The 24,886-nt window shown below is 40.5% G+C and overlaps 1 protein-coding gene across 1 annotated transcript in view; it reads right to left on the bottom strand.

Moving 5' to 3' along the window:
* Nucleotides 1-9,083: 9,083 nt before the first annotated feature.
* Nucleotides 9,084-24,886, bottom strand: part of Rdx (radixin) — an 82,380-nt gene continuing 66,577 nt past the window's right edge. Inside the window, exons 15-16 of the mRNA XM_071616686.1 lie at nt 11,465-11,554; nt 9,084-9,629 (exon numbers count right to left, since the gene is read on the bottom strand). Coding sequence (XP_071472787.1) covers nt 11,488-11,554 — 67 coding nt within the window. The 3' untranslated portion in view covers nt 9,084-9,629; nt 11,465-11,487. The remainder of the gene's footprint in view (nt 9,630-11,464; nt 11,555-24,886) is intronic.

Raw genomic sequence — 24,886 nt, forward strand, 5'->3', positions numbered from 1 at the left:
AGACTAAATGAGTTGAAACTACTAAAATCCTTTTACATGCAAATCCATAGTGTGTGTTCCATAAGTAATGGGATATTTTTTACATGATAGCCATTGTCATGTAAATGAAAGGATGTCTAAATGCATAACAATTTTCATAAGTTCATATTACTGGTAAAATATGAATTCTGACAATCAGTGTAATTTGATATATTTAATAATGAAGTGATTTTAGGATTTCAAAGAGTAACATTTTAACCTTCAAGGAATTTCTTTCTTTTATTTTTATTTGTTTGAGAACTGGTCTCACAAAGTTGCTCAGGGCTTTGCTGAGTTGCTGAGGCTGGCTTTGAACTTGGAATCCTCCTTCCTCAGCCTCCCAAGCCACTAGGATTACAGGCTTGTGCTACCACACCCAGCTCAAGGAATTCTTGGAATCTATTTCCCTGCTACCCTGTCACCAGGGTCTTCTTGGTTTAAGAGTTTTTCTATGTATCATAATAGGAGAAAATGGAATAACAATAATGATTTCAGAAAAGAAGTCTTGCAGCTAAGTAATTCCTAGACTTCATTACTGACATCCTTCTGAATTCTACTTTTATTCCAGCAAACCTGTCTGCACTCCTACATCACACAAACTCTAGAAAAGCATGTCAGTCCCTTAGCCTAAGAACCCACAGAGCCAAGGAGCAGGGGGACAGTGCACATTTCTGGGAAGATAGCAGCTTACATAGGGTAGCTGTTTTTGTCTTTAACCACTTCCTCCTATTTTATAACTTCCACTCTCCAAGTTGGAGACATTAAGCTGTCAGGTAAGCCACTCATATCCGGAGGTCCAGTATTATATTGTTACATAATTTAAATCAAAGCCTGTGCAACAAACATTATCCCTAGTTTACAAATGAGAAAATTGTGACTCAGAAAGGGTAAAGCACTTGCTCAAGGATGACCCATGGTTGATTCTCTCTCCATAACCTTCCAAAGCTGGAGTACTGAGAACTGATCCCTGACTATCCTCAGTATGAGTTCTACAAAAATGTAGTTATATCATAGTTGCACGTACTTAAAAATGCTATAATTTTACATGGGAGCAGAGGAAGACTGAATAAAATGTAAAATTAGAAGTATTATTTCTCTTCTTTAGTAATCCATACTTTTAACACTCTGCTTTCATGTGTGGACAGTCATGACACAGATGTCACTTGTATTAGAGGAAAGGTTACCCAGAGATCTACCTGACCCAAGCCTTTGATGATGGCCCGCTGACTAGGCACAGTGTTCAGGATCCAAGGAAAAGCTAAGCCCCACTTAGTGCTTCCAGTAAGCAAGATGGATTGGCTCTCTGCTGTGATAGAGGGTTGTTTTTAGAGTCTGGGACCTTGTCTGAGAATTCTTTGTAGTTCCAGAGAGTAAAAGGCAGAACATTTATTTCTAATGTTTCCAATCATACATAGAGCCCTTCCAGCGGGTCTTTTGAGAAGGCCCATTTAGCTTTCAATCTCCTGACAATAGCCACTGCAAACAGCACCTTTTATGTTGAAGCAGCTGCCATTTGCATTTCCCCATGCTTTCTCTTTGCACAAATTCAGCATGAGATTAGAAATAGGAATATTTAATTAGGTGACCAAATAGATTCCCTTCCCAGTTCCCCAGGAGAGCTCAATGAGGGACAGAACATTGAAAGAATAGGAAATACAAGGCTTAAATGCATTTCCCTCTCTTGTCCAGAGGCTTAAATGAGCCAGTCTCAGTGCACAGAGGGCTCCCCTTCCTCCTTTCAGGGATTGGGGGCCCACCAGGGCTCAGGCTTTCTCACTGTCTCAGCCTTCAAAGCTCTCTTGCTCTGTACTTTTCAAGGATGTAATTATCATTCATTTGAATAATTATTGCAAATATGCATGTGAAAAGATTAAGGGAGATGGCAAATATAATTTGGTAACTACGTGAAAAGCTATTCAATAAAGTCCAGAGGAGATTTATGGGTTTGCTATGTATGTTACCAAATTAACAAGATAAGAACAAAGCACATTGTGTCATATTAGACATGTTAAAGACTGCCAAGAGAGGAGCAGAGCGAAATGCATGCTCTAGTTCAAGTTCAACTTTATTGCCTGTGTCGAGAGCAGTGGGAGATGTGAGTGGGGACTGGAGGACTCTTGGCCCCTGGGGCAGGGATGCATGTGAGGGACAGGTTCTTAAAAACCCCAGAGCCCCCCTCCAAGCAGTTGTCCTCCCTGTGGCCCATTCCTTCCTTCACCCTACCCTCTCTTCCTGGTTGGGAGTTACCTGGAAAAGTAAGCATTCTCAATTCTGTCTCATTCTTCCCAGGCAGCAGTTTTCAGAGACACTGAAATCATCCAGTTGGCAGTGGCTCTGGGCAGATAGGGAAAGAGGTTGATTACTTTTGAGGGTCAGAAAAACATACAAGTCAGAAGAAATCAGGCCCAGAAGCTAGGAGGCATTGATAGAGCATCTTCTGAGTACAGAGAGGTTCAGAGTGACCTTATTATGATGTTCACAAAGCAGAGGCTGTAGGTACATTGAGGCCAGGCAACCCCTACATGTAAAGCTTAGATTTGGGATCTGTAACTAAGATTTTACAAAGGTCTCACATGAGCCTGATCTGGGGCCAGATGCATCTACTGTGGCCAGCACAATTGTTTCATTTTCCATTGGATGGCTCTGACCACATGTGTACCCTCTAATTTGGCCTCTAGCATCAGCCTCACTAATTTCATCAGGCCAGGAAAACAAGTAATATTGGGGCCAGCAAAATATATGAAAGATGTTAAATAAGAAGCAAATGGTGGGTCACAATTTTAAGGAAGATGGTCAAACTAGGGGAGGGTCAGCAGTAGGGAGGTTGCTGCAATGACCCACCCACAGCAGGACCGACTGGGGCAAGAAATCAGAGACAGTTCAGAAGTAGAATCAAACTAGGTTTTTGTCTTGGGCGATGCAATGCAAGGATCTTACCACATGGCCATCCACCACATGCCACCCCGGTGGCAGAGTGACAACTAATACCCCACTAAGAAGTACCACACCTGGTCCAGAGCTGCTGCCCAGCAAGTATTTATTCCTGTCACCACCCTGACTTTTATCTCTGGAACATTAAGGCCTCATCTTCCCAGTTCCAAGTCCCCAAATACATTCTCCAATAAGCAACCAGAATTTATTCTTTCAAAAAGAATCCCACGGATTCCCATAGAATGCTTAATCTTTTTAGCTTAATCTCTGCACTGCTCTGGATTTTATTCTCTAAGAAAGTTATCAAGGTGCAAAACACAAGGCCAAATGTATAGGCAGATGTATACTGGCTCCAGTAAAAAGAAAAAAGAAAACTGGCTCCTGTTTTAGCAGCAGCCTAAACAAACATAGTTAGTCACCTTGGACTCAGATGGAGGCAGCCTTGGGAGTTGAGAGCCCAGTCAACTCCTGATAATTTGGAGACAAGTATTCCATCCCAGGCATCTGTACTTTACACCCCCTACTTGTCCTTCCCCAGCCTGCCTTCTACCATCCTGCCGTGCTCCTGAACTTAGGCAGAGTGTGAGAGAAGGCAAGGGGTGGGAGAGACACCCAGCTGCTAGACTCACTACTCTAGCAGCTTGCTTGGAAGAAAAAACTGCAACTTCCAATCTACCCATCCTCCCTGGAGTTATCAGCCAGTGAAGGCTGCTGGGTGCCACATGACCCTTGCCTCAGTGCTGGGTGCAGTAGGAGGTACACGAGGCACTCAGGAAGGGCAGGGACCCCTGTAAACTGCTCATCCAGCATAGTTGGCACAAAGAGCAGTGCCCAGGCCCCAGGGGGTGGTCATAAATGTTTTCAGAGTAAATGGATAGCATTTGGTATTCCCTCCACTAACCCTGCCATGCACAGTTGTTTCTTAGAATTTGTATCAAGTCTCTTCATTTCTGCCTTTAGGACACTTTCTGATAACTATCCCTTGGGGCTAGGGGAGCATGCTGCCCCATGGTACCAGGACACCTGAGCAACATTGCTGTTTTAAACCAAAAGGAACTGAAAATGAGTTCTGAGCCCTATAGATTTTACTTAGGGAGAAAAACAAAATAAAAATTGAACACATATGTTATAGAGATCAATTTATTCTTTCACAGGTATAGAAATTAAAGTCCAGAGAGTAATGACTGGCCCAAAGTCAAACAGCAGAAAAACAATAAACTTAGAATGCCCATCAGACCAATACTGGGCACAACCCTTGGACCATAAGCACAGTCCACTGTGAGGACAGTGAAAAATAATGACAGAAGCTAATATAGGTCACCTTCAGCTTGGCTCAATCACCAACCAGATAAAAAGCAGTGACAAAGAAACACATGGACTTCAGGGTATGCAGTCCTGAGCACACCCACTGGGGCCTGCCAGTTTCTCTTCCAGGCACCCTGCGACCCAGCCACAGCAGGGGTGAAGGAAGGAATCCTCTAGGTGAGAATCTAAGCTGGCTGCTGCCTTCTGTATTTTGAGCCTGGGGAAGTGTTTGCAAATATCACTCAGGTTTCTTTCTTTCTCTGCCACCCCTCGTCTGGTCATTTCTGCACTTCATTTCTTCTAGTCATCTGTCACACTGAAGGGGCCAGGGCTGCAGGCCACAGTCCATAGTGCAGCCTGGCCTGGTCCACCATGACTGTATTCACCTGCAGGTGCAATCTAGATGGAGCCAAGGCAAGACCTGTGCATAGGTAAAACTGTTCTCTGGACAATGGCGCTCAGGGCTCCCAACCACGCTGCTATTGGTGTTTAGGGCTGGGTAATTCTTTATGATGGGAGACTATCCTTGCATTGTAGGATGTTTCCCAACATCCCTGGATTTTACCAGCTAGATGCCAGAATCACACCATCTTAACAATCAAAAATGTCCTCCAGACTTGTCTCCTGGGGGCGGGGGGGTGGGGGGGGCGGTCTCTGGGTGTACAGAAAGCACATACTGTAGGATAATGGAGAGGGACCAGAGTGCATGGGTGTCTAAGAGCAGAAGTACAAGAGGGACAATCTGGCACTCCCAAACTCACGGATAAGTCAGTTTGATCACTGTAGCAGAGTCACAAATGCTCAGTGCCAAGGTTTGCATATGGTTTGAGTTTGTCCCCCCAATGTTGGTTGTGCTAAGGCTTGATTTGACAGTGTTGAGGTGGTGTCGCTTTAAAAGGTTGGGCCTAGTGGAAAGTGATAAGGACACCATCTAAGGAAAGTAGTGATGTAGCTCTCGCAAGAGTAGGTTTCACCCACCCAAAGTGTCAGTTACTCCCTTTTGGTTTCTCTGTCAGGGTCCCAGCTGGGGGACCCTGATGAGGAAGCTGGAGCCATGATGTTTCAACCCTCCAGCCACCACAAGCATAAGCCAAATAAACCTCTTTACTTTTATGACGTACCCAGGTCAGTTAGTCTGCTAACACTACACGAAATGGACTCAGACACTCATGGAATATTCCCTGTTTCCCAACTGCCTCAAAGCTAGGAGGAATTGTGTGACTAGTTCTAACCTTGAAATATGAGCTGAAAGGACAGTGCCACTGTGGAGCCAAGGGAGGAGGTGAGCATGAAGTCTCTCAGGAAATGGGGGGCAAGATTCCCCCAAACTAACGAGAGCAAAGAAAGGGCCTCAGGTGGGTGGGCCAGCATCAGCCTGGGCATGCAGCCTCACCTCTGATTGACAGAAAGGGAGAGAGGGAAGAAAGGCATTTCCCATGGGGGCTGGAACCCAGGTGCAGACACAGGGTGGCCTCACTGGGACACACTGGGCTGGGAAGTGGAGAGGACTAGCTGGGTCGCCACCGTCCAGTCTGATGTCAAAGACCAGAGAAAGGTGTGATGTGGTCTGCCACAAGGCAGATTGGGTGACAGCAAATTTTAGGAATTCTTGTTTGTTGAGCAAAAGAAGCAGAACTGAAGAGTACATGCTGAACAACTTGATTACTTATATAAAGTACAAACCAGATGAAACACACCTACCCCATTAGGATTCAGACTGGTGCTGACTCTTGGAGGGGGGCCCAGGGCCTGAGAGAGAACACCAGGGGACAGTTGGGGGCTTGCTGCTCTGGTTGTCTTTTGCTGATTACACAGATATACGTACAACTTATTAGGATTTCCCATGCTGTTCCCTGGTCTACAAATGTTTGTCTTTTACATTTCTAAGAAAAATTTATACAATTCTCTGACTCCATCTTTATTAAAAAGTCCAGTTAAATGTTTATTTGTGCTTTGTGTTCTGTAAGGTTTTATCAAAGGAGAGCTTCATGTGCCTTTTGGATTCTCTTTATAAAATCACCATTTCAAGACTGACATACAGCTGGCATTGATTTATCTTGTGTTCTTCTTAGAACCAAAATGACTATAATCCATAACCATTTCTTTCTCCCCAAGGCTGTGAACTAGAAAAGGATATTGATTTGTAAGAGTTACTCATTCCGACCAAGGAATGTTTGCCAGCCCCAGTTTAGCAAAGGCCATCCAGCTGACTCATCCAGCCTTGAGAACATTTGGTGCTTCTGGAGTTTGAGGGGAACAAGAAATAAAACTCCTTCCCTCAGCCAAGTGCTCCTGGATCATAAGTGGAGTACCCAATAGAGCAGCCTCAGTTTTACCTGGGAACTTGCTAGAAATGTAGATTGTTTTTTTAGTTGTAGATGGACACAGTACCTTTATTTTATTTATATGTGGTGCTGATGATCGAACCCAGTGCCTCACATGTGCTAGGCAAGTGCTCTACCCCTGAGCTACAGCCCCAGCCCCTAGAAATGCAGATTCTGGAGCCCCATCCCTGACCTGCTCAATCAGAATCTTTGGGCACGGAGCCCAACCATCTGTTTTTTGTTGTTGTTTTTTCTTTAACAAATCTTCCATGTGATTCGAATGCACATGAAAGTGAGAACCACTGTGCTAGGTCAACTGAGAAATAGAGCAAAAGAGTAAGCAAGTGAAGGCTATCCCCTTGAGCGTTGCTAAAACTCACGCTGGAAAATGTGGGCTTTGTAGCAACCGGGCTTCTTCCCTAATACTGACCCTGTAGGAGCCTGGCCTGCCTCTGTATGACAATGGCATGGAGGAGCTGTGGGCTTCCTGCAGACAGCTGGCTTCCAAAAGGAAAATTCAAGAGAAGGAAAGTGCTGTACAGGCTCCTCTTCAAATTCACCAAAATCCCATCTCCCTGGAAAGGGAGGAGTGAACCACCAGGGCAGGGCTGTTGTGCTGGTAAGTGTCAGACCTACACTGGAGGGAAACTGGCTGGGGAATGTGTTCCTTAAGGGCAGATGTGGACTATTTGTGATTTAAGTGAATAGCTTTCCTCCCCTTTGGTTGTGATATGGATCAGCTTTGCTCATAGACAATTGGAGACAGTTTGACAAGGACATAAGCCTAGCAGTTTTAAGGGCCAAGGATGCTCTGCATGGCCCCACCTGGTCTGGTGGCTCTGGTGGTTTGTGAGTGAAGAAAGTGGCTTCCTGTTCTGAGGCTTCAGCTTTCCACCTGTCTGTCCCAATGACGAGCATAGACTGAAGTCCTTCTGTCCTGGGCAGAAGCGAGACACAAAGACAGCCAGCCAGCAGGATGTGAAAAGTGAGAGCTGACTATGTCCTCTTTCCTTGGAAGAAGTTCAACCTGGTACTTGTCATTATTTTGACAATTCATTTTTAAGTATCTGAACATGAGCAGTCTTTTTATCACTCCCTTCTGCTTCTCATTGCCCATTCTTGCTGTCTCATGACTTGCTCTTTAGCATTAAAAATAGGCTACCCTTCCCAAAGGAGGACTTTATGAATAGAAGTAAATTTAGATGTAGAAATCAGTCCAAACATATCATTTTACAGTAGAGGAATCAGAGGCCCAAGAATTGGAGTGACTGAGCCAAGTTCCAGCCACTCATTAGTAACAGAGCCCACACCCCACACCCAGCTTTAACACCCACAGGCTGAGAATCCTCAATCTCCTGCCACTGTGGATTATTCAGCATTACCGCTAATTAGGCTTATCTCTTATGACACTATAACCAGAAGCCACGGATATGTTTCCCCTTCTCTTTCCTAATAATTTCTTCTTGTATCACTAGTCCCAGCCAGAAAAAGCTACGCATAGAAAGGGTTTTCAAAAGTGGCCTCCTGTGGGACTCTGCTGTGGAAGACAGACTTTATCCTTTGACCCAGAGGCTCAAGTTCTCCGAAGAATCTATTAACAGGTGGAAGTAAGAACAGAGGTGACTGTCTGCTCAGTGGCTCAGAGGGCTCAACCAGATGATTTCCTTAAGTCTCTTCCAGTGTGTGGGTGTGTATTTAATACACAAAAAGTACTCTTTCAAGTGCTGCAAACCCTTGCTGAAGGACTTTCCAGCTTTCAGCTACATTGCATTTCCTGCTTCATGACTGAATAATTTTATGCCAAATTTGCTTATGATTAAGGAAAGGTCTGGTAAGAAACCATAACAGAGTATGTGATTGTGGTCTTAAGTCACACAAATGATGATAACCAGAGATTTCAAATGAATTGTGAGAGACCAGTTTGAATAAATATCCCTTGACTTTAGACAAACAGTATTATATCTGCCAAATAAAGCATTATCTTCTTATAGGTCCCCTGTAGGAGGAGATTGTCCTTAAAACAACCAGACTTAGTACCCTTGAAAACCTTTAGTGACAGATGGAAAATTCTGTTTCATGTTGTCATATCTGTGTGAGTACCTGCAGCAGAAAACATTCTTAAAGAACATGAGTGACTATCAAAATAGCTGACTCATATCAAACTCTCACCCAATCCTCTAAGCTTCAGTTCTCGGGCTTTCAAACCTGAAATGCCAGGATCAGTGCCATCTCTTGAATTAATAATGCCACTTCATGTCCCAGGCCTTCCACTGTAGTCTCCTTAACCCTTTCTCCGACCACTGCCCAACTCCAGACTAACACTGTGAAATCAGAGGAGATTAGAACCTAAGATTGGGCAGGCAGGCCCCACTGGTCAGGAGGCCAATTCCTTGAGAGTATAATTGTCACTGCCTACCATGAGGATGAAGAGTCAAATGGAAAGTAAGATGCACATTGATGTTAGACTGTATTTATTGCTACATTTATATACAATTATACAAACAGCCCAGACAGGAAAGGGTGTGTTGCATCAATTTCTTCAGATTCCACACAGTGCACATGGAAACAGAGCCGTGCACCACTGAGTTAACTCTCAGATCAAAGCCAAAAAGTCACACACATTTTTTTTTTAAGTGGAAAATTTTGGAAAATTCTCCCCATAGATTCCTCCTTACAAGCTAATCATGCAGAAACAGTGGGTTCTCAGAAGCTGATGTCTGAAGGCATTTGGGGGACAGTGCCTTGAAGACGGGTGCCATGGATGCTGGCTTGGGACTGCAGGGTGCAAGGCAGAAGTCCCAAGTCCGGGCCCATTTCCTCAGGTCTGTCCCTAGGAAAGGCAATCAAGACAGGTTTGGAAAGAGCAAGAAAGGGAAAACCAACAGCAATAGGGATGAGGAGAAGAACCATCAGCAAGAATCCTGGTTGAGGGAATACTGGTCCATCGAGTTCCAGCTGAGATTACAGACTTTGAGGAATGTACACATTCAGAACAGGGCTGTCTTGGTATGTCCTTATCCTAACGCTTGCCATGTGTGAGCTGCCAGGGACCTGCATGAAGACACAGAAAGTCAACAGCAAAGTCACTAAGAAGAAAACTCAGTCATTACCAGAATGGGACCGCAAAATGCATGATCCTGAATGCCTTCTCCATGTTCTGTCAGTTAACATTTGGCCCCAGGGGTGTTGGTCAGTGAGCTATGAAGGGGAATGGAATGACCACAGGCTGCAACAGAATAAGGGTGACTCCACAGACTCCTCACTTGGGCCTCCACCCAGCAAGGATGACTTTTGGGCTCAAAAAGAGTCTAGCCTAGTGGACTTTGTATTGTTTCAGAATTAGAGGCAGGTGTAAGGTTGTAGCATAAACATGTTCACATCACAGTCACAAACCTTTGTGACATGAATCCTAAGAGAAGTAGTTGAGCAGCCTGTGGGTATGTGTGCCCAAGAATGAGCTTACCCTTTTATATCAGCTCCCCATCCTGCCTCAGGCTACTTCACATTTCAAGAATCCAGGAGAAAGGACACACAGGTCAGGTCTACCTGGCCTTGTAAACTAAAATCAGCCTAAAGCCTCTGAAAAAAGACAGGCCTGAAGGTTGAGAGCCAGAAGTCTGTGTCTGAATATACTGGCTGCACCAGCCTCAGGGCTGATTAATAATTTGGATACCATCTGGTCCTGGACCTGAGGGGGTGCTATCCTGAAGAAACCAGTCAGCTCTATCTTGTCTGTGGCTTTAGATGTCACCTCTAATTCCTCACCACCATGATCCCACAGGCCCACTCAGGATGACAGCACCGTGGGAAAGGCCTAAGGGTGGCAGGAGGACTAGAAGAACACTCAGAAGTCCCTTTCTTTTCCTTGGGTCAGTAACATTATAATCAACCATGGAGGAGCCCGGTAACCCTTCCAAGGCTGACAACTACATGACATTTCAGGCTGAAGGATGTGACAATTGCCAACTCCCTCGCTCTCTTCATAAATTCATCTCTGTATAATTCGAAATCTGTCATTTGAGCTTGACTTTCCTGGTGAGTCATGCAGAAATTGTCTTTTCCTACTTATGATGACACTAGCTCAGAATCAGACTCACTCAAAGGATTGACTCTAAAAAGGAAAAACATAACAGATGAAAGTCAATGAGGGACGATTATAAAACATTAGGTGAATTTTAATTTGGGGAATTTTTCTAATCAAACAAAATGGAGTGTGTTACATAAATGAAATTTCCTCATTGAAATAAAGATTTAAAGATTAGAAGCTAATCTGTTCATAGCAATCTATGAAACGTTAAGAATGTGTTTTAGGGCTGGGGTTGTGGCTTAGTGGTAGAGCACTCACTTCACACATGTGAAGCGTTAGGTTCGATCCTCAGCATTTATAAAGATAAATAGAATAAAAAGTTAAAAGTAAATAAATAAAATAAAGGTATTGTGTCCATGTACAACTAAAAAAATTTAAATGTCTTTTAACTAAGGATTTTAGTTCAAATACTACCTGAATTATAAATTCATAATCAACTACACCCCTTTCAAAATGAGCCTTTCACAGCCCTTTGAGTGGATTTTAAAAAAGTGCTGGTGGTGCTAAGAGATGCCAAAGATTCTAACATGACCTTCGCCTCATTTCAGAGCAATCCAAAATTCAAGGCCAAAGAAGCAAATTATTTCTAAAAATCCCCCATATTATGTGAACACATATAACCATTTTTTTTCCTGTCACATGAAAAACATCTAAAAAATAGTATTGTAGGAATGGACACTTATTCCAAATCTTGAAGTATTATTGCAAATATATCACATTTAGCTAGAGTGACCCAGTGTCCTGGCAGGTCTACTGGGAGGGTGGGCTAGTCCTGGCAACAGCTACCAGTTGTACTTACCTGGTCAGGGAGCCTTCGTCCTATTACATTTGCTTTATACTGCTTTGGCAAGATCGCATCTGGAACAAGGCATACAACTTGGGTCCCCACCTTTCAAAAGAGACATCAAAAAGTTAGAAAGCATTTGGAAAAAGAACACAGAAGAAAATAAAACAGGGGAGGGGTGGGTAATGGACTGCCTGCCCTGTAGTCTGGAATGCCAGGAACACCTCTGAGTATCATCAAGCCACTGGGTAACTAAATTGCCAGACTAGACTCTTTCCTAATCTTTAGCCTCTTTTTTTTAAAAAAAAAATAAATAAATTCACATTTGAAACTACACTATTAGAATATAGAAATAAGAGTAACTAAATTGCTCCTTAAAATAGGTGCTAGAATATCCCTAAGAGTTGTAGCAACTCTCACAATCAGTTTCACAAGATGAACAGGTCTCAAAGCCATAAATATCAGAACTTCAGGGTATTGTGCTTTAGTAGATTTTATATGTTATTTCGAGTTCTCTCTTGATTAATGAAGGCACTTCTGGAATTTCCTTCAGGTAACAACTAGGCTTACAGAAGAAAGTACTTTATGGTGCCTACTTTGAAATTAGTAGTTGCTATATTTGAATATATATACTATCTGCCTGCCACAGGACTGGGGTGGGTTAAGACAAACAAAATGACCTCCCAGGTAGCCACATTGGCATCCCAGGGGCCACAGAGAACAATTTGAGCCCCACTTTCTCCACTCTGTCTTCCTTAGTCGATTCATCTGCCGCTCTCAGATGCAGCCCTTAGAGAGACCAACCAGAAAACAAAAGTAAGACTAAGGCAACAAAGAAGCTGCTGGACTGGCCAACTGGTTTGTCAGTTCCTGGACTGGGGAGAATCATGCTTACAGTGTTTTCCATACTAGTAGGTAAACAATCAGAAGTCAGTTAGTCAGTCTCTGTCTTCTGCATAGATTATGTACCAAAAGCATGTCTGGGCTGGCTTGTTTTCCTCTGAAAACTGTCACAGATGGTGGCTCTGTTTCCAAGTAGTTTAACCTATAATGAAAAACTGAGTCTGCGTAGTAAAATACTTTAGAAACCTCAAATTTGTGAAAGCTGGTAATAAAGGAACAAAGATACAATGAGACTTATTAATAGTTTTATAACTTTAATTGAATACTTGAGCTTGATGTTCAACTGGGTAGAATTAATTAGAAGATGATTAAGTAGTATTTGAAATTTAAGAACATTTTAAAGGGAAGTATTTTCAAGGATTTGGGAAATTAGCAGAGCGGACCCTTTATTCTACATCAAATTATACAGTTGTATTTTTTCTTTAGTTGCCAGTTCTACTCTCACCATGATTAACCACTACTGAAGTAGATTTAGATTCATAAAGGGACAAATTGTGAGAGGAAGAGCTAAGAAAGGAAAAAAGAAGTGATTTTCATGAATATACTGAGAAAACGTAGAAGAGTAAAATAAAGGAGGATGAGGGAGCACAGTGGATAAAAGGCACAAGAAAGAAAACAAAATTAAAGAAGTTAGCAGTGATAAGAGGAAGCTGCATGTATACATTTCCCTGAAAGAGAAAAACAAGGTCAAGACAGAAATTTCCAAAGATTGCCACCAGGTGGTGCTATGAGATTAAGCTACTCAACAGCAACAACTGATGGGGATTGAGGTGGGGAGACATATAGACACCAGAGGGCAAAATATTCCCAGTACCCAGGGCTCCGGATTTGTGGAGTGCTGCGCATGGTTGTATCAAGTTATTCCAGGAACATAAACTTGGCTTAACATTAGAAAATATATCCAGATCAGGATGTTAACAAAATTTTTAAAGCACCCAATTATCTCAATATACATAGCAGTTACATTTAATAAGTTTTAAAACCTCCCTTAATAACTAAAAAAAAAAACTCTTAGAAAAATAAGTATATACTTATAAAAGAACGTTTCATTAATCTGATAAGGGTCATGTGCCAAAAACCCAGAACAAACGTAATTAGTGGCATAATGTTAGAAGCATACCTGTTAAGTCAGAAGTGAGACAGCACCTGTGTTCAACATTATACTGGAAGTCCCAGCCAGTCAACTCAATAAGAAAAAGAATGAAAAGCTTAAGTAAGGGAAGAAAGATTGAAAACTCATTATTGCAGAAGATGACTGGGTGAAAAGCCCAAGAGAACTTATAAGTTATTAGAAAAGAAATTAGAATTTGAGCCAAGGATAATGGCACATGCCTATAATCCCAGCAACTCAGGAGACTGATGCAGGAGGATGGCAAATTTGAGGCCAGCTTCAGCAACTTAGCAAGACCCTGTCTCAAACTAGAAAATAAGGACTGAAATGTAGGCACATAGCTCAGTGGTAATCCTCTCCTGGGTTCAATCCCCAGAGTCCCCATCACCACCACCTTCAAAAATGCGCAAATTTTCTTAATTTAAGCTAAGAAAACAAAAAGAAATTAAATTTCTCTACATTAGTCACGAAATAGTTTTCAAATATAACTCCTAAAAAGATAGCAAAATAACAATTTAAAGGCATTAAGGAAGACATCAATAAATGGAGAGAGAGAGAACTATGATTAATATTGTACAGATATAATTTCTTCCCAACTAATCTGTTCATTTTCTACCAGAAGTCTCCAAATTTTTTCTCATACAATATAAACTAGGTCTAAAATTTATGTAGAACAATGAGCCAAAACCAGTTAGGAGCTTATTATCAAAATAAAGTGGACAAACTTCTATAGAGAGCTCAACCAGATACTAACCCCTTAAAATCTATAAAAGCTAAGGCAGTAGTAGCTAAGACAGAAAGGTATTGACCCCAGGCTGGACACATGCCTAGGAGTCACAGAACAGAGAAAAGGAGCCAAGTGGATGCAGCCCATAGGGAGAGGACAGCGGTAAAAGCAGCCATCAGTACATCAACCATACACAAAAGTTCTTCTGAGCTAAAGAGTTAGATGTAAAAATAACCAAACTTTTAGGAAAAAAGCCAAACACTTTTATATAAAAATATAGGAGAATATCTTTATGATCTCTAGAGGAAGAGGAATGTCTTAAAGACACATGGGGGTTAATCCCCATAAATATATGGAGACAGATTTACAAATTAAGCTAAAAGAAAATTTAAAATTTTCATCCATCAAAAAAATCATAAGTGGCGCACACCTGTAATCCCAGCAGCTCAGGCAGATGAGGCAGGAGGATTCAAAGCCAACCTGGAGCAACTCAGTGAGGACCTAAGAAACTTGGACCCTGTCTTAAAAGGAAAAAAAAAAAAAAAGCGGGGGGCGGGGCTGGGATGTGCCCCTGGATTCAATCCCTGATATGGTTTAAAAAAAGCAAAAAGACAAGACATGGAAGGAAACATCTATAAAACACTTAAATGTCAAAAGATTAGTAACCAGAACAGGAGGAAATTATCTGAACTGATCAATTAGAGGTAAACAAGCAGTAGAAATATGCTATTTGCTACTAGAAATCAGGCAAAAAAACAAAAGTCATTCCAAAGACAATGAAAGTCTCATAAATATAAGAAAAGTTTTCAACTACATCAGCAATCAGGAAAATGCAAGTGGTATTCAACAGTAACTATTGACTGGTAAAGGTGTGGGTAAATCCTTACTTTGGGAAATATTTGGATAGTTATTTAGTAAAGATGGAGATAGTTATTTAGTAAAGATTGTCTACTTGACAATTCCCCTCCCTTGGGCTCTGCCATAGAAATAGTATTGCTCACATGCAGGAGTAGATATGAATAAAAGACAATGGTATTTATGATCTTATTGTTTATAAATTTCTTTAAAATACTGAAAACAGATGGAGCATGGTGGTACATGCATGTGGAATCCCAGCCCCTCAGAGGCTGAGGCAGGAGGATCAAAACTTCAAAGCCAACTGCAGCAACTTAGCAAGGCCCCAAGTAACTTAGCAAGATCTTGTCTCAAAATAAAAAATAAAAAAGGGCTGGAGATGTGGCTTAGTGGTTAAGGGCCCCTGGGTCCAATACCTGGTAGCAAAAAATAAAAATAAAAGATAAAAAAATCCACATCTATTAGGGGAATGGATAAATTTTAGTACATTCATAAGTAAATGTACAGCAGTGAAAATGAATTAACCACAGCTACAGACATCAAAATATGTGTATGTGTGTAATGAAGTTGTTAGGTTCATGTGTGTGCAAGACTGGAAATTATATTGCTTGTGAATACAAACACAGTAAAAAAAAAAAAAAAAGCAAAGGATGACGTAATCAAGAACACCAAAGCTACTGGCAATGGAGTATTTTTAAAACTGATACATTGGTATCTCTTTTGTATATATAGTATAATCCTTTCTATTTCTCCTAGGCACATTTCTTTCTCTAACACTGTTGTAAACCAATCTTTATTTTTTTAAATGTTTAAAACAAACAAAAAAATGATGGGAAAATACTTAATAGGTGGAGCAGTTATGAATTTGGTTCCAATGAGCTTTGGTCTTTGAACCATTCGAATTTCAAGTCTTACACCATCTTTGTAGAAAAATCAATAGTCACTGTAGGACACTGATTAAAAGGAGTAGCTGTGCCATCTCGTGGCAGGGGGTGCTCGCATCTCTCTAAATCATGACTCTCATAGTGAGGTCCCAAGATGGCAGCATTGCTTCACCTGTCAGAAATACTAATTTGTGGCCCCCCACCAACACTTCCTGAATGAGAAATTTATCCTGAAGTCTGTGTTTAAAAAGCCCTCCATGTGCAACCACTCTGAAAAGCAGTACAGAGATTCCTAAGAAAACTTGGAATGGAACTACCATTGACCCAGCTATCCCACTGCCTGATTTATACCCAAAGAACTTAAAATCAACATACTATAGTAACACAGCCATATCAATGTTTATAACAGCTCAATTCACAATAGCTATACTGTGGAACCAACCTAAGTGTCCTTCAACAGATGAGTGAATAAGAAACTGTGGTATTCAACAGTAACTATTGACTGTATGGAATATTACTCAGCCTTAAAGAAGAATGAAATTATGGCATTTGACAGTAAATAGACGGAATTGGAGAATATTATGCTAAGTGAAAGAAGCCAATCCCAAAGAACCAAATGCTGAATATTTTTTCTGATATGTGGATGCTAATTCACAGTAAGAGGGAGGGAAGAATAGAGATGTATTGGACTAGACAGAGGGGAGTGAAGGGAGGGAGGGGGAATGGGGGTAAGAAGGATAGTAGAATAAATTGGATGTTATTACCCTATGTGCATATAGGATTACATATCATGTACAACCAGATGAATGAGGAGTTATATTCCATTTACATATGATGTGTCAAAATGTATTCTACTGTCATATGTAACAAATTAGAACAAATTAAAAAATAACAAAGCCCTCTAACTAATTGTGATGCATGCTAGTTTAAATTTCTGCTGAAAATTTTTTCAAAGTGTACAAAAAATCCCCTCATTGCAAGAAAATAAGACCCTACTATGATCACATCAAACCTCTAAATAGCTGAGAAAACCATGCCACTGCCCTAGGAGGAACAAGACTGCTTCTTTAATCCTTGAATTTAGGGGTCAGCAAACTGTCTTATCAATCACATCTGGCTTCCCACCTGTTTGGGTACTGACAATGATTTAAGAATATTTTTTACTTTTTCCCCCCAAATCAAGACTTTCATGACAATGAAATCGTGTGAAATTCAGATGTAAGTGTCTGCAGATGAAGTTGCATTGGAGCACTGGCCTGCTCACCTGTTCACACAGCCTGTAGCTGCCGTTATGCTGTAGCTGCAGAGTTATGCAGCTGAGGCAGAAACGATTTGGTACCAAGTAAAAAATACTTAGAATTGGACCTTTCATAAGTAGTTTGCTAATCCTTCTCTACTTTGATAACAAAGAATCAACCAATCTAGAAAAGCAAAATATAGGCAACTATGGTGACTTTCCTCTTAAAAATGTTAATTTTAATTCCACAGGCAAAAATGCATTTTCCTGACTGGAATCCTGGCTGAAAGTGCGGCACACCAACCTCATCTCTTGGACCTCAGCCAGAGGCCACCTTCCTCTTGGCTCCCTTTCTTGTGCTTCAACTTGCCAGACAAGAGCCTTCTTCCCTCTCATCTACAACCTCTTGAATTTCCTCCAGACTCAGTTGACTTCGCGTCATTACTAATACATTTTCTTTGTGCCCCCCAAAAGCCTACTTCTTTCCACAACCATCTTCACTTCTCTAGGTTTCTAAGATCTCTTGAGCACAGATCCTTCTTTGGATTTGGGGGCATTTAACAGATAATAAAAAGATGCTGTCTCTCCCCTGCAAGAATAAACCACACATTTCAACTTTGTATCTGAGCTATGTCCCCCTGCCCTTGTGCAGTGCAGAGCCCCCGACTAGCCCCAGCCAATAAGAGCTGAATGAGACCCGTGTTCCACCTGACAGGTCTGGTCTTGGGCTCACTGCTTGCTCTCCATTCAATTTAAACTTAAGATATGACATATTCATCTTGGCCTCTAATTAATGGATACATTCACTTTGAGTTTTGCAGACACTGAAAGCTTGCAAAGAGCATGGAAACATGTCTCCTTTGGCTTTAAATTAGAAATGTGGTTGGTTTTGCACACACACACACACACACACACACACACACACATGCATAGACATGCACTCTTCTACCTCAAAGGAAACCAGAATCCAAATGCAGACTCTGCCACCATGGTTGTCTTTAGGCTGTTTACCTGAACTGTGAAATGAAAGGATACGCCTACCTTCAAGGATACCAGCAGATTTGTGACATCTTTGTGTGGATTAGGAAAAGGTGCTCCTTCTTCCAGGTACATGCAGCCCTGTCTGGCTCTAGGGTACATGGCTGAAGAGTACTGGACCAACTAAGTTTGTACTTCTATCCTTACACATCTGCACCATCTGTCCCACGATCTTCTTTGAATTTACCTTTTCTTAGCTTAACTCTGGCAGCAATATTTTTGTCTCCCAGGGTCACACTACTCAGCAGACATCTGGCCTAGACCCTAGAGGTGTCTTACCAGGACTTAGGAAGCTCCTTGTGGTCTGGCCCCTTCCAAATTCATCTTCTGCACTACTCTCCTCTGGGTTCACTTGCCTCTGGACATGCTCCTTTCTTTTCCTTGAACAAGCCCAGCCCTGACGGTCTTTGCTGATGCCATTCTCTCTGCCTGGAATACTTCACAACAGATTGTAAAGGTATCTAATGGGCCTCTTCTGGCAAGCAGATGTGTCTGGTCAGGCTCGCAAAGCTTTTTTAAAATTTTTCAAAATAGTTGACATGTTAAATTTGGCAGATTTCATACAAAGTTATGTTTCAACTTAATATCTGTGAATGCTTTTCTTTGAAAGCTGTTTTCTGGCTTATCTTGGAAGGCCGGAGGGTATGGCAACACTGGGCCTTCCGCATCGTAAGAGCTAACAGCACGTCCCCTTGGACGGGGTCTGAGACTCCTGGGTAGAAAGTACTCCCAGCCAGTCGCACCTCGCATTACCCCTCTGGCATTTGCATCTACCGTCTTGTTTTAAACAGAGGAAGAAGAGGAGATAGCCTTCTTTCCCTTCATGTGGCAACTTAGACATACATACCTCTATCTCGCAGAGGCTTTTCCTGACCTTCGATCCCTGATTTTCATCCTTACTTTTTTCCTACGTCTTATTTCCTGTTCATAGCATTAAATGGATATAAAAATCACTTTGATAAGATGGTTGAATATTGGCAATTTCACGATTCGACCTAATACTACAATTTGCGACTTATTATTTTGTTTGCTGGTGTTTTGTGTCTTTCCTTCTGAAGGTCAGTTCATTAGGGCAAAGGCCTAGTCACTGTGATGTCCTGGATGACTAATACTCCGCACCTGGTAGGCTCTAGGTACTAAAATGTTTAGATAAATAAATGGAAGGACCTCCCTTACCCCCTCACCCCCCACCCCCGCACCAAGGTTGGTTAGGGCCAGAGCACACCCAAAATTCATATTAACCTCTCCTGAGGTCTCTGAAAGTAGCCCAGATTATAAATTAACTTCCTAACCCACAGCTCCAGGCAATCATGCTGTATTATTCAGTAGCACCTTATACACAGTGGTAGAGCTGGCTTTGGTCCTAAAACCTACCAGTCTCCACCACCTGGAGTTCTGGGTTCTAGCACTGGAAGTTACTCCCAAATTGTACATCCAACTGAGATGTTCCCTCAGCCTGACATCGAGGTTGAAGTGGGAATAACAACTTACCACTGCACTAACCTCTCCAGCCTTGCCCATGTTAGCAAGAGGCTGATTGATCCCTAGCTCTTTGTATCTCTTGTTTGTTTGTTTTTGTCACAATTATTTCTCTTCTGTCTCCTCAGCTACACTAAGGATGATGTTTTAACTTATCTATGAATCTCTAAAGCCTAACTTCAAACATATAATAAATCTTTAATCAAAGAAATTATTTGAATGTATTAAATCATTCAAATGTCATATGGAGCATATTTAACCTATAAGGTAAATAAGGAAACAGATTCATTTCATTAGGAATAATCCTGTGGACTTGGGCAGGGGTGCAGAATAAGACTTGTACCAAAGCATACCAGCTTTGGGCATCTGGAGCTGACAGAGGGCTCTGCTAGACAGAGCATTTTTCTGTTCTTTGGGATATAAGAATTCATGTGTAGGTTTGGGGAAAACACATTTCAGGAGACACTGTACAGTGAAGTGATAACTGTTTTAATTCCAATGATTTTCTTGTTTCCCAAACCTGTGTGCATTTTAAATATCATGACAGCTTTTCCCATGGCTCTGGTGGTCACAGGCTATTGAGCCTCTGGCCTGTCTTTGGTTCTCCCTGGAATGCCCTCTCGGCCCTGACAGTACTTCGGTGCTGGTGCTCACCAAGGTTCTGGACTGAACTCACTGCTTCTTTACTTACTCTTTCTTTGGGGAAACCCAATATGACATTCCATCTGTATCCAAGCTCAATTATCCAAAAAGAACTAACACAGGCCTCCTCCCCTCATGATCTTCTAGTGTTTTATGACACCACCTTCAGAACTCATACATTTTCAATACAAATTGGGCATTCCAGGACACTCCCGTCTTCTTGTGCCTTGATTTGGGTGCATACGTAGTTCCTCCTACCTGGACAGTTTTCCTGTCTTTAACCCCCTGATTAAGAAGAGTTCATCCTCAAAGACTGTCTTAGGGATATTCTCTTCCAGGAAGTCTTCCTGGGGCCCTCAGCAAGTCTAGGTGCCTTCCCTCTGAGTGCCTAATCATGTAACTAACTGTTCATTTAACCAACAGTGAGAAGCTGTCTATAACACACACTGTTCTAGGCACTGAGTGTATATCACTGTCCCAGAGTACAGTGCCGGCCTCCTGGAGCTTACCTCCACCCCCCACCCCCACCCCCCCTCCCCCGCCACAGAGGAAACAGACAACAAACAATAACAGGGCAGGTACTCTGTAGTCAGATGGTGCATGTGGTAACAACAGAAAAGAAATGGGTAGGATATGAGGGAAGTCACCACATTAACTCAGATAGTAAGAGAAGGCCTCACTGAGGTAACATTCAGGCAAAATCCTGGAGGTGACAGAAGTTAGATTGACTGGTTTAAAGCATAACAAGAGTGTGACTTCTACTTAACAAAGAAGGGGAAATCAGCAGATGAGATCCAAGAGCTACAACAGGGGACCAAACTATATTAGACTATGAATGGTTATTAAGAAAGATATGCTTTTACTCTGAGATTGGAAATTTCTGGAGGATATATAGCAGAAAACATATGATCTGATTTACGTGCTTAAAGCTGTGTTTTTAAAAAAAAAAAAAAACTATAAAAGAGCAAGAGAAGAAATCAAGAAAATGGAATGGAGGCTATGATAATCCAGACACTCCTGTGGGTAGAACATGGTGAGCTGGTGGAGCATGGGGGAGGATGTTGCAAATTCTACATTTACTCTAGATACTAAAGTAAGACATTATATTTCAAAGTTAATGAGAATGAACTATCTGTTTGTAACTTAGATTATCCAAAGATTATATCCACCCAGATTCAAAAGCCTTTATAGTCTAAAAGTTGAGAACTAGTCTACATTTAAAACTGAGGAAAACAAGCAAAAGGAAGGAAAAAGTTTGCAATATCATTTAGACATAAGCAGATGAACCACATCATTCCTGTAGCATAAAAGCTAAGTTGATGAGCAGAATCAAACACAGTTCTCAACTTTTAAAAATCCCATAGAAATTCAGACAAAATGAGCTGTTCAAAGTTGTTGCAGCCAGTAAATAACTGTGTATGTGTGTTCTAAGATAATCTTCACTGTGTTTAGTTGATTAAACCCCTTTTATAATAATCTGAAAGAACTGGTTTTCTAAACCCTAAAAACCTCTTGGAAAAAAAAAACCTTCAAGCTGGGCACAGTGGTACATAGCAGCAACTTGAGAGAATTGGTGGTAACAACAACAACAACAAAACAACTTCAAGTTTCTTCTAGTCACATTGTTAGGATCATCTGGGAGCACAAAGATTGACAGAACTATAGTTACATGCACCACAGAGGAAACAGCTTTTCAACTACAAATAAGAATTAGTAATTCAAAAGTTCATAGATATTAACCATAGTTAGGCAGTGTATTTTTTAAAATATGTTTAGTTGTCAATGGACCTTTATTTTATTTAATCTATATGTGGTGCTGAGAATAGAACCCAGTGCCTCACACATGTCAGTCAAGCACTCTACCACTGAGCCACAACCCCAGCCCAGGTAGTATATTATTATATGTATTTTCTGTAAAGACAAGATCTGGAATCAAAGCATCCATATCTGATTCCAGAGAAATGCTCTGAAAAAGACCATCAGATTCACAACTCTGAAATCAGTTATCAAAACTAGAAGAATATAAGAAAAAAAGAGAATTAGAATCCAGAATAAAATCCATTTGTTCCTAGATGTCTCTATTTCTAGTTCACCAAGAACCCATCCCTAAAAGGTCATGGATAAACAGAAACAGTGTTCCAAAAGGGGTCATTTGGAAAATAAGCAGAAGAAAAACTAATAATACATGTAGCAAACATAATAAATTCCTTGTAGATATTTCCTTTCAGTTCTCAAGGGTGGTAATATTCATCTCCTTGGCCACAGCCTTTCTTTGGGCTAATTATAATATATACAGTTGTTCTATAGGCTTTCTTTATCCTCTGTATTTTCTAGTATATCTTACACAGAAAGAATTTCAAGTAAGATTGTGTTATTTTTCCTTTCTGTAGCTGTGCTTTCTCAAAGCCACCAGTTGTCCTTAAATCAGACCAAACCACCACAGCACAGAATTCAAGGCTCCACAAATTCCTGGCCCAACACACTCTAGTTTTATCATCCTAAAACAGTACACAGTGACTCACATTTTCTGTTCTACACACTCTAACCTCTGTCTATAACATCTCTGCTACCTTGCCTCTGTCTTCAGTAATAACTTAATCAAACTGTTTTCCCTCATTAAAGAACATGACATCCAGGCAAGGTAGCACACACCTGTAATCCCAGCTACAAATACATACAAATGACCAATAAGCACATGAAAAGATACCTAACATCTTATATGCTTTGGGAAATGTGCCACATGGAAATGCAAATCAAAATGGGATAACTACATCAAAAGCAAGCAAACAAATATTCAGAAATAACAAGTGTTGATGGGGATATGAAAAGTTAGAACACTTGTGCATTCCAGTGTGAGTGTAAAATAGTGTAGACAGCAGTGGAAGACAGCATGGCAGGCCCTCAAAAAATTATCACAGATTTATCATATGATCCAGCAATCATATCTACCCAAAAGATATCTACCCAAAAGATCTGAAAGCAGGGAATTTAACAGATATTTGTAGACCAATGTTCATAGCAGCATTAGAATAGTCAAAGTATGGAAACAATCTAAATATCCACTGACTGATGAATGGATAAACAAAATGTGATATATGTATACAATTCAGCCTCAAAAAAATTCAGATACATGCAACTTGGATATTATGCTAAGTGAAAATATGTTAATTGAGATAAGCCAGACACAAAAGGGCAAATATTACATGAGATCACTTTTATGAGGTACTCAGAAACCTCAAATTCATAGAGACAGAAAATACATAACAGTGGTTACCAGGGGCTAGGGAGGAGGAAAAAATGGGGAGTTGTTTAACGGGTACAGAGTTTCAGGTTGAAATGATGAAAAAATTCTGGATGGTGGTGATGATTACACAACGTACTATGAATGTACTAAATGCCAATGAATACTTGAAAAACGGTTAAAATGGTAAATTTTATATAACACATATTTTGTAAAACAACAAACCCATAAAGATTCAACTGAAAACTCTTAACTCTATCTTTTCAATATTTAATACAGATGTTACTAGTTACTAGACCAGATTTCAGTGTGGGTATAAAATGAATCTTCCTATAAAGTTAAAGAAACTTTTAAAATTAGGGTCTTCTATCTTTAAAAATATCTTTATTAATCCAGGTTTAAAATTTGACCTCTAAAAATAACTTATCAGAGAACAGGCAAGCTAGAGAAACCTATACTATTTATGTTATCTATTAGTCATTATCTTTTCTGCAGTTGATCTTCCTCATGTTATTGTTTCCTTAATAATGACACAACTCTAATTTTTATCCAAAGCAGCTAAAGTTTAAAATAATTAAATTAACATTGCTTTATAATTTTAAGATACATGCATTTCTAGATGTAAAACAAGACAAAACATTTAAGTTGAAAAAAACTAAAAGGAATATCATGACATGAGTACAAGAACAATTCCACAATTTTTCAGGAGGAATTTTTCTGAAGACAGTAACATGAATAACCACAGAAATTTTGATGCCATATTTCCCCTAGGAAGATGGGCGTTTGTCTGTACTGCTTTAGTAAAGATGAGAAACTAAAGCCAATATCACTGTTTTTAGGAGCAAACTTTATGACATGCATAAATATCAAAATTAATCCGATTTTGTAAATGACTAAATAAAAATAAAAAATAATTAGAATAGAGTAATAAAAATAAATTTCACAAATGGAAGCAACTATCTAGCTATAAGCATGGAGGAATCTGGGCATACAAATAACATGAATCAACATGTGGCACTGCTGTTTTGAAATTGTAATAAATACATATAATCAAAATTGAAATATTAATTTAAGATTTCCAAAATAGTCATTTTAATCTTGCTTCTAAGTTGGCAAATGTAGCAGACTATTAATAAAAATATTTTAAATGAAGGTTATTATCAAATAAGAATATGGAACTGAGTAGATAGGGAACTCCAGAACCAAACATAAAACTGGATTCAAAGGATGTGTCATGGGGTAATTATCTTAGTTATACTCTTTTAACATTAAAATTTTGCAGGAAATGATGGAACATTTGAACTTGTAAAGCAGTTTATG

Source organism: Marmota flaviventris, chromosome 9, assembly GCF_047511675.1.
Source record: "Marmota flaviventris isolate mMarFla1 chromosome 9, mMarFla1.hap1, whole genome shotgun sequence".
NCBI classification, from domain to species: domain Eukaryota; kingdom Metazoa; phylum Chordata; class Mammalia; order Rodentia; family Sciuridae; genus Marmota; species Marmota flaviventris.